Genomic DNA, 16,000 nt, shown 5'->3' with positions numbered 1-16,000 from the left:
ACAAAGGGAATGATAAAAAAAAAAAAGGAATCTTGGACCAACAGGAAAAAAGAAAGAAAAACAAAAAAGCACATATATGGGTGCATACAATAAATTTCTCATGAGTTTTTAAATTATGTTTGATGATTGAAACAAAAATTATACACCATCTTATCAAGAAAAAGATATTTAAAAGTGGGGAAAGGAATATATATGGAAGTAAGTTTTCACACTTCACTCAAAGTGGTAAAATCTTGACACAAGTAGACTGTGATATGTTATATATGCTTATTGTAATACCTAGAATAAACTTCTAAAAATATACAAAGTGATATACTCAAAAACACTAAATATATCAAGAAGAGATCCTAAAAACTGTTCAAGTAACCCACAATAAGGTAAGAAAAGAGAAATAGATAATAGGGAATAGAGGAGGAAAAAAACAGAAAACAAAAAATAAAATAGCAGCTTTAAGCCCTAAACATATCAATAATTACCTTAAATGTAAATGGTCTAAATATACCAATTAAAAGACAGGTATTTACGAAGTGGACACAAAAATATGATCCAACAATGTGCTGTCTATAAGAAACTCCTTTCAAATACAATGACAGTAATGTTGTAAGAGTATGCAGACATTAATTTTTTAAATGCAGGAGTGGTAAATTAATATCAGAGAAAGTAGACTTCAGAGCAAAAAAAATTACTAGAAATAAAAAGGGACATTACATAATGGTTAAATACTTAGGGATAAATTAAATACTTAGGGATAAATCCAACAAAACATGTAGAGGATCTGTGTCCTGAAAATTGCAAAATGCTGATGAAGTAAATCAAAGAAAACCTAAGTAACAGAGACAAAACATGTTCATGGATTGGAAAACAATATAGTAAAGATGCCAGTTCTTCCCAAACTGATCTATAGGCTTAATGCAATTCCTATTAAAACAGCAAAGTGTTTTGTTGGCATAGACCATCTTATTCCAAAATTTATGTAGAAAGGGTACAGGACCTAGAATAGCTAAAATAATTTTGAAAAAGAAGAATAAAGTACGAGGAACCACTCTACTAGGTGTTAAATATTGTTAATTAGCTACAATGGTCAGCATAGTATTGGTGAAGGAACAGACACAAAAATCAGAGGAATATCTAGAGAAATCAGAAAGAGACCCATACAAATATGCCTAAAATGATTTTTTTCAAAGGTGCGAAAGCAATTCACTGGAGGAAGAATAGACTTTTCAACAAATACTGCTGGAGCCACTATACACTTGGGCATTTATCTCAGAGAAATGAAAACTTACGTTCACATAAAAACCTGCAAAAAATGTTCACAGCAGCTTTATCTGTAGTAGCCAAAAACTGGAAACAACTCAGATATCCTTCATACCCTTCAGTGGGTAAATGGTTAAACAAACTGTGGTATATCTGTACCATGAAATTCTACTCATCAATAAAAAGCAGAAACTAACACATCATTGTAAAGCAATTATACTCCAATAAAAATGTTAAAAAAAAAAAAAGGAATGAACTACTGATACATGCAACAACTTGGATGAATCTCGAGAAAGTTATGCTGAGTGAGAAAAAGTCAGTCCTCAAACGTTACATACTGCATGATTCCACTCATATAGCATTCTTGAAATGACAAATTATAGACATGGAGAAGAGATTAGGGATTATGGACTTGGGGAGGAAGGAGGTGGCTATGACTATAAAAGAATAGCTCAAGGAATCCTGCATCCTGAGTGTGGTGGTGGCCACACAAATCTACACATGATAAAATTCCATAAAACGAATGCACATGTGCGCATGTGTGTGCGTGCACACACACACACACACACACACACACACACACACAGCAGTGCATGTACAATGTTGAAATCTGAATAAGGTGGATGGATTGTATCCATATCGGTATGTGACACTGTATAATAGTTATGCAAGATATCACCCTTTGGAAAAATTAGGTGAAGGGTATATGGGAATCTCTATTATTTCTTATAAACTGCATGTAAATACATAATTATCTCAAATAAAAAGTTAAAGGAATGACTCAATATACATCAAGAGCTACAGTCATGACCATAACTTTCTGAACTGAAACTTGGCAACTCCAGTTCAGAAATCATCATTTATCTACTCAATACCCATATTAGGCACTGTGCTAGGTGACAAGAGATACAGGGTGAAAAAGACAGTCATGGATCCTGTCTTCATGAACTTCCAGATAAGAAACATGAAAATGGCTCAGTGTATGAAAAGGATCATCACATTTTCAATCATACATGTGATAAATGGACTCAAATTTCTAACGATAAGAGTAGAGCTAAGTAATTTTTGGAATACTATATGCTCATTAAAATTATTATAAATACTATTTAACAGAATGGAAAATGTTTAAAACATTAAGAGAACATTAAGTACAAAATCATATATTCATTAGTATATGATAATTAATGACAACTTGTTTTTATATGAATAAAACTTTTATTGAATTTTAGATAATTAGAAACAATAAAGAAATTCAAGATAAATGCTTTCTAAACAACATCTGATAGTATCATCTTATCTGTCATGGCATTTTCACTCTTCTTTATAAAAAGTATAGACATTCATTTATTTAAATTTTTACAAAGTCAAGAACCGTCAAACGGAAAAAATAAGTAATGCTAAAGTAAATTCAGTTCTTCATCAATACTGGAATGATTGCAATGGTTAGGTTCTGAGCTTAGCCCTCTTGGAAAAATAGTGTATGCAGCAGCTGTTGGTTTCCATTATTCAAATAAGTGTGAAAACCAGAAGGCCGCTTCCTGTGACGACTGTGCTTGCAGGAAAAGAGGGCAAAAGCATAGTGGGAAGAGGGAATGAGAGACTACATCGGGGAAAGAAAAGATGCTCTTATCCAATCCCGGGGTCAGCATCATAAATAAATTAGGAAACAAATCTGGGAAGAAATCATTTGTGTGTTGCTTAAAGTGTGATTAAGGCGAGAGAGTCACCAATACAAGCATGGCCAGATCTACAGAGCACAAATAGAGTGGAGAGTCTGCAAATTACCTGGTGAACTCCCAAGGCCAGGTAATTAATCGCAAAGAATCTCTTTACAGTGGTGTAAAACGCATCTGGGCAAAATTGCAACCCTGAGCTGTGACAAGAACAGGGCAGAGCCTCCCAGGAGCATATCTGAAGACATCCCTTTTGTCTCAGTCTTATCTCTTTTGCAAAAATAATCATTTTGAGAAAAACAAAACCAAAGCAACTCCTGCCCTCCCTGTAACAACCCAGTAACCTCGACTTGTCAAACAAGGAGAAAGTTATCTACCGCAGTACGAAGGCATGGGGTGCTGCCCTCATTAAGAGTAACCTGGTGTGACAGCAAGGGAGACCTGGACGGCCCTGCTCTGAGAGGCTGCCAGGAATGCCCTTCCACCCGCCTCCCTGCTCTTGTGCTGCCTGCACGACCTAGGTCTTGCCGCCTGCCGGGCTCAACGAACAAGCTCACTGGACGTGGCGTTAACAGTAGTCTTTTCCTTCCTAACCCAATGGCTCTCTCATATTTTTTTTTTAAAAACAACAGTTTTCTTTTAAAAAATATTTTCCCAGGAAATAATGAACAGTAACTGTCATGGACCTATAACAGACCCTAGAAAAACATGGACAGGCAATAATCTGTCAATATAGCAATATTCCAAATATAAAATTCATGGTCCAGGAAGAGATAAATAAATAAATATGAAGGGGCTTCTCAAAGAAGTTTCTAGTTTTCACCCATTCCTTACTGAATTCTGTTGGTGTAAAAAGTTTTGATTCTACGATACAAGAGCCAGCCCTGCTAGGACCAGTATTCGCCATTTATGCCATTCGGCCCCCTACATCAAGAGGGGACGGGGAAAGGCAGGATGTACCACAGGGTTGCTCAGTATGTTTCTAAGGACACCTATCTTTTTAAATAATTTCATTCTTTAAACTCCATCTGGCACTTTAGTCTCTTGAAAAATTATTACGTTAGACATGAATTTAAAAACAAGCCCATCTGGACTGCAGTTTAGGTTTTAAATGCTATTCTGCTCTTCTACCATTTTCCTTGGCTTGGCACATCTATGAGATCCAGCTTTTTGAACAGAATCCTGGGACAGCTGGGGTGGGGGAACAAGTCTTCATGCCGGAGCATTCCAGTTCATTTTACCAATCTTAGTGGCCGGGTCACAGCCCTGACTCCTTCTTTGTGCTTTTTTACTAGGATCATTGTCAGGAAAGTATCTTTCCCAACACTCCACCACCCCGCCCTCCCCCTGGAATGGGGGCATCCTTTGCGTCTTCTCTGCACACCCCATCTGCTCGCGTCCTATACCAGGGAGCCAGCCCGACTCTGGGCTGGAACCATGACAGGGACAGCACCAATGCGCTCCAGGCCTGCTTGGCTGATGGTGTAGGAGTGTGTGTACGGAGCCCGGGGCTTCCTGCTGACTGAGCCATTGCTCCTGGACACGGCCTGCGGTGACGACCCTCTGTTGGCCGTCACGACCAGGGTCTTCTGTGGGGCTGGGGCCAGATGGCTGCCGTTGGCATAGACGGATGGTACGTTGGCGTGGCCCGAGTGGAGGGAGAAGGACTGGCGCAAGTCACTGAAGTGGTCGAGCGACTCTGTGTTTCTGTGCACTTTGGGGTTGTTGCTCCAGCAGCGGCTGTTATAGGTATTGGAAGAGGTAAATGTGTTGCTCTCTGAGAAGGACACCTCGGTGTGAAATGCTTTGGCAGAAGGACATTTAGGTGGAAGATCATCCTCTCTGAAAACGAACAAAAATAAAGCTGTTGTTAGGATTTACTTGAGGTTTACCCTACTGACCTGCCCAGGACTCTTGTCTTCTCATGTTCAGGTGAATACGTCTGTGAAATTCAAACCCTCAGGACAGACCACACTATCATGAAAGCAAACACGGCAGTCCTGGTGGTCTCGGCTTCGACATTCATTCCCTTTAAGACAATGCTTAGGAAAAATTCTCCCTCAGCTTCTCAGTCCCCAAGAGTAACAAAGAAAGTAGTATCAAATCTCTCAAAAACTGTGTCTTCCAATATAACTGAAAAATATATGTGTGTGTGTGTGTGTGTGTGTGTGTGTATTTTTTTTCTTTTTCTCTAAATAGGAAAATAGCCCATGAAGAAATCCACTGAACTAGCTGTTGTAAAGCTAGGAAACCAAACTACGGGTGTAGGAACTTCAAAAATCTATTAGAATTGGCCTGATTTTATTGCCTTTTGGGGTTTGAGAAATCACTGTGGTGTGCTGATGAGAGGTTTTTCTCATTAATCTTACACTGGGATGAAATCTGTCCCTGCATAGAGTCCAAACCCTTAAGAATTACAAGAGGCTAAGAGAAGTCATTAAGTTAATTTAAGATGTTACCTAATTCATTTACCATTTTTTGAGTACCAGGCATTTTACTAGATGTTTCATGTGAGAAAAAGACAGCTCCTCTACCCAAGAAGCCTATGGTCAAATGAGGGTGACAATCAATGCAAGAAGAGCTGCAAGTCTTAAAGGTTGGACAAGGGCCTAAGTCAACTTATGTGAGGAGGTGATGCCTGGACTAGTCTTGAACCAGATCAAGGAATGTACTGAAGAGATGGATGCAAAGGGAAGGAATATGGTCCAGGAACAAGGTGGAGGCTACAGGAAAGGCCCTGAGGCATGAGAGAAGACAACAGACTGGAACACAAAGTGATCAGGGAAGTTGTGAGAGATAAAAGCAGGGAAGCAGGTAAGGGTCAGATTCTGAAGGGCTGTGTATGTCATGCTAAGTAGACTGGAGTCATTAAAGCATTTTCAATAAGGATATCGATGCGATGCCATCTAAGACTGAGCCTGAACCCACATGTCTCCACAATACGGCAAGAGTCACCTTTCTTTCAAGATCATTTGACATTGTTTCCTTAAGATGTTCATATTCTTGACTGAACTGTTTTCAACCAAGCCATACTGCTTTGGTCTATCTGTACAGGTGCTATTCTTTCTTGCTTTATGTTTGCATCATTTATAAATGCCAATATTAAACACATGTTCTAAACTCACTTTTCTACTATGGCAGCCACCTAACCCCACCCACCCTTAAGCTATGGGAGGAAACGGGGGAATTCTTCACTTGTGTCCTCCTAGTTGGGCACGTGCTGGACTACCCTACCCACCTCCCGCCTTTCACGATCCAGTAAATAAAGCTGAGTAGTAAATACCATGAGGAAGAGTGATATAACATACAAGAAACTATCATTTGGCCACTTTAACTACCTTGGTTAAAGTCATAAGATTAGCAAAGAAATCTTAGCTGCCAAAATGAGTAGAAATACAGACATTGGCTATGCCAATGTCAGGATAAATTATCTGACACACAAACCTTATTTCATTAGGAATTTCTTCTTCCTCCTCCTCTTTATTTTTGCTTCTCCAGTAAAAGAATGCCCCTAAAATTAGTGCAATGCAAAAAATGATAATAACTGCACCAGTGCCAATGGCTCCAGCTATTAGTCCAATGCTCCTGGGCTGGGCTGCAAAATATATTTAAGGTATATTTAAAGAAAAAAAGGAGAGAGAGAGAGAGAAAGAGAAATAGAATATGCTCACACAACTTCATGAACATAAAAGGCTACCAAAGAATCTTCTTAAAATATACAAAATTGCCTACAGTATTGTATCCATTTAAAGTTAAACCTCACTTAATTTTCTGTATCCTCAGTGGCTAGGACTAACACACAATAGGCTCACAAACATTTATTGAATGAATGAGCAATTCGTTCAATAAACGAACAGCTGTAAGAGAGCCACAACCAGGGCAGAGCAGGAAAAAGACCATACCTGACTACTTGCCTGACCTGCCCCAAATGAACCTGGCAAGCAGCAGGATAACTTATTGCCTCATCACAGCCAGATCATTCCCTTTTGCAATTGGAATTCAAACAACCCAGAATTCTCAACTAAAGAGAAAATTTCTGCACTGCTTATGTATGACCTGGGCACCCAACATTTAAGCAGATATAAGGGATTAGGAAAAAATACAAGAAGGTCTTGCCATGACCGTAAGATCATTACAAATTTTTAATATGTCTATAGCACTATATAATCAGAACTGATCTGATTCTAATGATCCTGAGAAGACATTTTATCATAAAGAAGAAGTCGTATTGCTGAGGCTGAGAAGTATACTAACACATCTACTAAATATCTTCAATAATGATTAAAATCAAAAGAATTTCTATTTAATCTTCAAACAACCTCTAAACAAGCAGAACTTTTCATTCCCTAGTTTAACAAAGATCTTGGCATTCAGACCCACAGTGGACATCAGAATTTTACATACTTACGAGAAATAACCTGGAGATCCAAAAGACAGGTGCTGGTCCCAATGGCATTAGAAGCCACGCACTGGTACAAACCTGATGACAGGGCGCTGATGTTCCGGATGGTGACTGTTCCCTGGACCTGGTCTGTCACAAACGTAACAGTCAAGTGAGGATTTAGGAAAGAAAATAAGAAAACCAAAGAAATCAGCAGAAGACTATAAAAAGAGATAAACAGTGAAGAGCTATCAATACCTTTTTTTGGAGAGATTTTTTTGGTTCATGAAGGTTAAAGACTAAAATAATAACATACGTTAAAGACCCGGAGCTATAGAGGACTGTCCTAAATAAGGGCAGTCTTAGAACTTAATCTACAGATTAGTGTGAGGTCCTAAAGGTGAGCAGCCTTCCCTGAGGAAATGTTGGCTAATGCCTATTTTAGAGAATTTATGATCAGAAACACCAAATTTTAATTCTGAGGAAATGCAATAACATACAAAGTTAAACTCATTATAATAATGTCTGCTTCATACTTGATGGAAAACATATGCTCTCCGTGCTCAAGGGTGTAGACTGTTACTCCCTTCCAACAACTATGATAACCGTTTGTGTAAGTCCAGCTCCTCCAAGAAGTGGACACCAAGACAAGCAGGAGGTTTACTGGGAGAAAATGGCAGTAAGGGAAATGGAGAGGAACCTGGAGGAAGCAAGGAGAGGCTCAGACTGCAGTACAGGTCTGGCTCCCGTGAAGGGGAGAGGGAAGGAAGGAGGGAGCGTCTCAGACTGCAACACAGCCTTATGGAAGTTTCCACCAGGCTGATGGGGAGTCCTTGAGCCAAGGTCACCTGTTAAAGGCGTCTTAGACCTTGCAGGAATGGGCCTGCATTAGCAGCCCCACTGTCCCCAGTGACCGGCTGGGAGCTGCCCAGGCGAAGCAGTGGTGGACGCTGCGGGAAGCCACTGGGGCTGTCAGTCAATTATGTTCCCACAGCAGGAGATCTGAGCCATGCATTTCCCAGGTGACCACACCGATATTACCAAGAAATATTGCAGTGGTTCACATTTCAGTAACTTATCAACATTAGGATAGTTGATTTATTCCTTACAAACAAAACGCAAATGACTTATAGTGATAATAAAAACCTAAGTTAATAGTTATTACTACGTGCCAAGCACTGGCTAAGCTTTTACACATATGATCTCAATCTTTACACTAACTCTTCGCGGTATTGTTATCATCAATCCCATTGAACAGATAAGGAAACCGAGGCTTTAGATGAGTGATAAGATTACACAGCTGGGCAACAGGAACTGAACGGAGGGCTGTCCTACCTCTAAGCTCAGGCTGAACTGCGGTCTCCCTCAGGCAGTGCACAACTCTTCCAGCCACTCACCGCTCAAAAATAGCAGCAAATCAGGAAAAGCCTCCTGGTGGCACACTGGTGGCACAAAGTCCACACACTCCTAGGGCAACACCTGGAGCTATCTCTACCCTGTGCTGACAACTTCTACATGAAACTAAGATTTAGTCACCTAGTTTCTTCCGGCAACCCTCATTTCTATTTAGATCAAAGGCAGAAGCAGAGTCATTTAACAAATAAATATTTATTGAGCACCTTTCTGTGTGCTGGGTAACTTTTGAGGATGGTTATATCATGATGAACAAGACACACCCAGCCCTGTACCTTAACGAGACAAGTAGGTGAGAAATCACAATAAGTGGGGTAAGTGCCATCACTAGAGGATACAGAGTGCTTAAGAGGGGCATCTAGTGAGGATGAGCAAATTCTGAAAGAGCCCCAGACAGCAACCGCCCTCAGGGTTATCTCCCTGCCTTCTAACATAATATAGTGGGTGGTATTAACAAATGACTCATCAAACACACACTGAAATTAACTTCAATATACAGGCCAGGGAAGGGAGGGTTGTTTTTTTTTTTTGGCTTTTGTTTTTGTTTTTTAATGGGAGCATTTAAATGGTCGAACACATACTATATGGATATCTTACTTACTATATAGATATCTCACTATATGGATATCTTACTATATGGATATCTTACTGACTTATACTTATGTCTTACTTGGACATATGAATTGTACTGTACACACCCAAGTCAATATACTTGGTGATTATTTGGTTCACACTTGTGTGTTATTTCCTTTTCCTTAAAAACAAACAACTCTGATGGCTACCAATGTATGAGGCTTTTCAGTGAAGTTACTCAGATAATTGGGTCCGTCTGGAGGGAAATTGTTTTCTCCTCCTCCGTGTTCTACCTGATTTCCCGGGCTCTCCTTAACCATCCCTCCTATGTGCTCCCCAGCGCCCTGTAATCCTTAGTGCTGGAACTTACCCCATTATTATAATTTCTTGCCTACTTGTCTCGTTAAGATAAGGGACTGTGTTTGTCTTGTTCATCACTGTATCATCATCCTCAGAAATTACCCAGCACACAGAAAGGTGCTCAATAAATAAATAAATAAATGGGTTATCTTCTCGAGTGTCTATTGCGTACCACATACACTGCACTAAGAGCTTTACGTGTCTCATTTAATCGTACAAACCTTAAGTTTTATATTCCCTACTTTTCAAAGATGAAAAAGCTCAGAGAAGCTATGCAATTGGTCCAAGATCACACAGTACACAAGTAGCAGCACAAAAAATCAGGTCTGTCATGTCCAAAGCTCATAACCCCCATACACACACTTGACTTTCTTGTAAGGTATTTAAAACCACAATATTCTGTGGGATGCATCTATAGGATATTTCCTAACTTTGCAATCAATGTCCCAATGTTGTGAGTATTAAACTAAGCCATCTGTCTAACTCCACCTTCAATACGTTAGCAAATGTCATCATGCAAGAAAACCATAATCTCTGGGCAACTAACCCCACAATTTCACACACTGTGTTGTTGTTTTCCTAAATCCTGAAATTCCAGAAATTTGATCAGCTCACACCAAACCAGTGATTTTGTTGACACTTCCATAGAGAGAATTTGGGAAATTTTTAACAGCTGATCTAAGCAGCATTCTGGCACGCAGAAAGAGGTAAACTGTAAAGATTCTAAAATAAAATAAAATGACAACTTCAAAAAAAAAGGTGAAGCCACTGTTCTTTCCTCCTCGGTGAGGCTGACACACCACGCCGGAGTGAACTCAGAACGTAATCAGAGAATGGGACAGACACATGAGTAAGACAGGCCTAACCAGAAGCAGAAGAGGGCTGTTTAGGTAGTCAAGGCAACAACGCAGAGATGGGAGCACCTCTGCAGCCAGCACCAGACTGCTCCCTGCCACGGGCACAGGGCCCTTTCTGAAATGAAATGGGCTGATTCTTCAATCTGTCACTTCACTTGGCCTGCTCTGGAGCAGGGTAATTTGTTGAAATGAAGTTAGAGAATAAATATTCTTTAGATCTTCTTTCTTTTAAAGAATAGGGGAAGTCCAACAGTGTGGAACTGCAGTTTGGAAAGCAACAAATTGCATCACACCCCAGTTCACAGCAATACTGTATCCCACACAAGCTGTGTACCTGGACCAGAAGCCCTACAGAATTTAGAGAGAAATAAATGTAAGTGCACATCTCCACTTCCATCCTTTCTCCTTAGTTCCAGAACCACCTCTCTGCTGCCTAGTAGACGGTGCACTGGCTAAGAGCATGTGTTCTAGACTCAGGCAGCCTGGGGTGGAACCTGCTCTACCACCTGCTAGCTAGGTGGTCATGAATGTGCTACCTCTTCTGCATCTACGTTTTTGATTCCTCGTGTGTGACATGGAACTGCCAACATGCTTCTACATCACAGGCTACTGTGAGGACTGACTGAGATAATGCACAGTGCCTGGCAAGGCTTCCACGTTGGGATTCCCTCTTGGCATCGCTTGGGAAATTTACATCTTTTTCTGATTCATAAGAAAAATCAAGAAATTGGGAAAATGTTGAATGTCTCCAAATTCCAATAAATCTTAATACTCAGGATTTGAGGTTGAGAGATCAGACTTCCAAAATCAAATTACTCTATATTTTATATGATTTATGCATTTTTAAAATAATAATGCATGACCATAATAATAAACAGTGAGTCATTTCTTATATAAAAATTTCAGAAGTATTCTGTAGAAAAAAATAAAGAACACATGGTTTATTGTTATTTGAACCAATATATTATGACATACTATATATTTCAAAAATATGTAAAAAATTATCTCAACCAGATACAAACATTTGATAATAAAAAATAGTAAACACTGGAACATTAACACAAAATAAATGCCAAAATAAAACCTATTTAAAAATACAAAGATAATATCACAAATACTTAATATTTAAACGCTGTCATTCTAAAAGAAAATTTAAAAACACTATACAGCATTAAGTATCCAACAGTCTTGATCTTTGTTTCACGCCAAATTTTCCAGACATAGAAAGAAAATTTTATTTCCTTTCTGTGTTGATGTTGGTTGAATTAGGATGGAGATGGACAGGGGAGACAGAGAGAACCTGTTCCCATTAAGAGAACATCCTAAGCACCTCTGAGGCAGACGTGAAGACACATGCTGCTTCATATTAGTTCATCTCCTTTATTTAACAGTGAAAATACTCTGCCTTTTTGCCCTGATTTTCATTTTGTCATGGAAATAGGTATTACTTTTGCCAATTCAGATTTTAAATCCATTTCTGATTTCATGTCAGTGTATTCTACAGCAACATTCCCATCTACTTCTCTTTGCATTTCTGCTATTATTTTCAAAGAACTGTAATCTACAGCAAATACTCAAACACTAGAAAACACCAGTGGACATTACTGGGCAATATGTGAATAATGCAAGATTTATATCTCCTTGGTATTAATAACACTGCATAGAATCACACATCAAAATACTAAGCTAAGGATTTATTTTACTTCTAAAATCTGTTATTTATTGGAATACCACTCATGGCATTTGTATAAAACATAATGGCTCATCACTGGCAACAGATGGGTCAGGAACATACACTTACAACATTGCAACAGCTACAGTTAAGACTAACTGATTAGCTTGAGACTACTTTTCTCCTACATATTTCGGTCTAGGTTCCCAGAAATGTTGACTCTGAGCAGTCTTGCTTTTAACTTGACATCAGTAGATTCTTTCAAATCAGGATGTCTCTATGTTGATAAGATTTAATTATCAAAGGAGAATGGTGCTTAGTGCTCATGAAACATCACCTGTTACCATTATCATTATTTCAGTCCCCATCTAGAGGTCTCAGAGGACCACTACCTCACTGCTTCCCTCAGGCAAAACTCTTAAGTATATCTTCTCTGAGTTAATAGTTACTGTTCATTCAATAGCTTAAGACAGAAATCTCAGTTAACTTTGACTCTTCTCTGAGTCCCAGTGTATCATCAAGCTCCATGTCTTGTTGATTTCTGGCTTCCATCTTTCTCGAATCCCACCCTGCCCCTATCCCTTCTCCATCCTGATCAGCAGGTCCTTAGTTCAGGCCCTCTTCATTTCTTTTTTTTTTTTTTTTTTAATTTTTATTTATTTATTTATTTATTTTTGGCTGTGTTGGGTCGTCGTTTCTGTGCAAGGGCTTTCTCTAGTTGCGACAAGCGGGGGCCACTCTTCATCGCGGTGCGCGGGCCTCTCACTATCGCGGCCTCTTATTGCGGAGCACAGGCTCCAGTCGCGCAGGCTCAGTAGTTGTGGCTCACGGGCCTAGTTGCTCCGCGGCATGTGGGATCCTCCCAGACCAAGGCTCGAACCCGTGTCCCCTGCATTGGCAGGCGGATTCTCAACCACTGCGCCACCAGGGAAGCCCCCTCTTCATTTCTTGATGGAGCTATTATCAGAGCCTCCTATCTGTGACCTGGCTGCCAATCTCTCATCCTGATGGCTGAGGCTGTTTCTAAAATGCAGATCTAGATATCTTCTCTGGCTTTATAAAAAGGCCAGTCAATATCCACAGTCTCAAGGACAACATCCAAATTCTTTGAATGCTATACAGTGACTCTCACAATCTGGACCTGAACTTGCCAACCTCCTCTCTGGTCAAACCTTCATGAATCTTTATGTCAGATCATGAATCTTTATTCACGATCAAAGGTCAAACCTTCGTGAATCTTTATTCATAGTTCTTCTCACTTTAAAATGTCAAAATTTTTAGTGTGTGTGGGATCAAGATGGTAGAGTAGGAGGACTGGGCTCATCTCCCTCATGAATACATCAAAGCTACAACTATATATAGAACAAATCTCACTGAAATCAACCTGGGGACCAGAAGGATGGCTCTTCTACAACCAAGGCTGTAAAGAAAGATCCACACAGAGTCTGGTAGTAAGGGAGGAGAAGCGATCTGGTTGGGACCCCCACCTCTAGAGGGGGACACAGAAGAGGAGGGGATATCACAGGCTCGAGGATCCTCCCTGGGGAGTGAGGGGTCTGAGCCACATATTAGGCGGCCCAGCCCTGGGGTCCAGCACTAGGAAGACAAGCCCCCTTGGTGGTCTGAAAACCAACGTGGCTTACTGGAGGGCTGTAAGAAACCAAGACTACACTCTTGAAGAGTACATGCACAGACCTGCTTGCTGCCAGTCGCAGCACAGAACAGCAGACTGGAAACTGTGTGGAGCTCTGGCCAGCCTGCCAGGACCACGCTGGCATGCCCCCATCCGGCAATGGCAACCTGCTCCAGCCACTCTTGTTCCAAAGCTGCTCTCCACTAAGGTGGAGGCTGCTGTTGCCAACAAGTGTGCACACAGTTCGAGAGAAGAGAACTTGGTCTGACCCCGGCCCTGCCTCTGACCAGGGCAAAGGCAGCCACGGCCAGTGCACGCTTTGGTGCACACACTCAGAAGGGTGAAAGGCTAGCTCCAGGGCAGAAACAGCCATCCCCTGAGCACGTGTCCCTGCACATACTGGGGAGGGAGCCAGCCCAGTAGTGTGGAACCAACCCCTCTGGCCCCGACCTAGCCTCTAACCCAGGTGCACACACTGGGGAAAAAGTGAAAGCAGCATAGAAGTGCAGCCCCAAATCCTCAGGTCCTGGCCATACTCCAAACCAAGGTTGAGAATGCCATCACACCTGGGAGAAATCCAATTCCCTCAGAGGTCCCGCTCCGACCCCTATGTCCCCAATCCCACCCCCGATAGGGTGGTGATGGCCACTGAGCACAGGAGAAGCTCCAACTCACACCTGGCTCCAGCTCTAGCCCCTCCATCTCCAGCCCTACCACCCATCAAGGTGGTAGCTGCCAGCACACCCCAGGTGAAGACACAGCCCATGCTCATTTCAGATCCAGTTCTCCTACCAAAGCCACCGGGCGCATGCAGACTGCATAGGGACATTCCCACACAAGGACACACCTTCAAGACTGGGAAAGGTAACTGTTTCACCTAATTTCACAGAGTCAGAGAAAGTTAAACAAAATAAGAAGAGGAATGAATATGTTTCAAACAAAAAACAAAAACAAAAAACCTTGACAAAACCCTAATAAAACAGAGATAAGTAATTTACCTGATAAACAGTTCAAAGCAATGGTAATGAGAATGACAACTGAACTTGGGAAAAGAATATATGAACACAGTGAGAACTTTAATAGAGAACTAGAAAACATAAAAAAGAACCAGACACAGCAGAAGAATATAGTAAGTGAAATGAAAAATACAGTAGAGGGAATTAACAGCAGATAAAGTGATACAGAAGAATGCACAAGTGATCTGAAAGATAGAATAATGGAAATCACCCAATCAGAACAGCAAAAAGAAAAACAGATTTAAAAAATGAGAATAGTTTAAAGGACCTCGAGGACAACATAAGTGTACTAATATTTGCATTATAGGAGTCCTAGAAGGAGAAGAGAGAGAGAAAGAAGTAGAAAATGTATTTGATGAAATTATGGTTGAAAAGTTCCTGAACTTGAAAAAGGAAACAGATATACAGGTCCAGGAAGCACAGAGAGTCTGAAACAAGATGAACCCAAAGAGACTCACACCAAGAATTAAAATGGCAAAAGTTAAAGATAAAGAGAGAATTTTAAAAGCAGCAAGAGAAAAACCAAGAGTCACATACAAGGGAACCAATATAAAGCTATCAGCTGATTTTTCTGCAGAAACTTTGCAGGCCAGAAGGGAGTGGCATGATATATTCAAAGTGCCGAAAGGGAGAAAATCTACAACCTAGGACACTCTACCCTCCAAGATTATCATTTACAATTGAAGGAGAGATACAAAGCTCCTCAAACAAGCAAAAACTGAGAGATCATCAATACTAAGCTGACCTTACAAGAAGCATTAGAGGGTCTTCTTTAAGTAAAAAAGGCTACAACAAGAAACAAGAAATTATAGGAAGGGAAAAATCCCACTGGTAAAAGCAAATATATAGGAAAGGCTGAGAATCAACCAGTTAAGCAAGTGAGCACAAAGGTTAAAAGACAAAAATTGTAAAGTCAACTTTAACTACAATAAACAGTTAAGGGATTGACACAAAGATATAAAATATGACATCAAAACCAGAAAATGTGGGGGAGAGGAATAAAAATGTAGTACTTTTAGAATGTGCTTAAACTTAAGTGACTATCAGTTTAAAACAAGCAAATATAATTATAGGTCAACATATATGAACTCCACGGTAAGAGCAAATCAAAAACCTACAATAGGTACACAAAAACTACAGAGAAAGAAACACAAACATAACACTAAAG

General features: G+C 40.3%; 1 protein-coding gene across 5 annotated transcripts in view; it reads right to left on the bottom strand.

Moving 5' to 3' along the window:
• Window positions 1-2,562: 2,562 nt before the first annotated feature.
• IGSF11 (immunoglobulin superfamily member 11) overlaps window positions 2,563-16,000 on the bottom strand; it is a 195,591-nt gene continuing 182,153 nt past the window's right edge. For 4 of the 5 annotated variants that reach the window (XM_068546706.1, XM_068546707.1, XM_068546709.1 and 1 more), the window contains 3 exons: window positions 7,336-7,458; window positions 6,372-6,522; window positions 2,563-4,769 (listed from right to left, as the gene is read on the bottom strand). In XM_068546706.1, coding sequence (XP_068402807.1) covers window positions 4,328-4,769; window positions 6,372-6,522; window positions 7,336-7,458 — 716 coding nt within the window. In that variant the 3' untranslated portion in view covers window positions 2,563-4,327. The remainder of the gene's footprint in view (window positions 4,770-6,371; window positions 6,523-7,335; window positions 7,459-16,000) is intronic. The other variant, XM_068546708.1, reaches the window with a different exon arrangement.

This window comes from Eschrichtius robustus, chromosome 6 (genome assembly GCF_028021215.1).
Source record: "Eschrichtius robustus isolate mEscRob2 chromosome 6, mEscRob2.pri, whole genome shotgun sequence".
Lineage (NCBI taxonomy): Eukaryota > Metazoa > Chordata > Mammalia > Artiodactyla > Eschrichtiidae > Eschrichtius > Eschrichtius robustus.
This window is presented reverse-complemented; position numbering and strand designations above follow the sequence as displayed.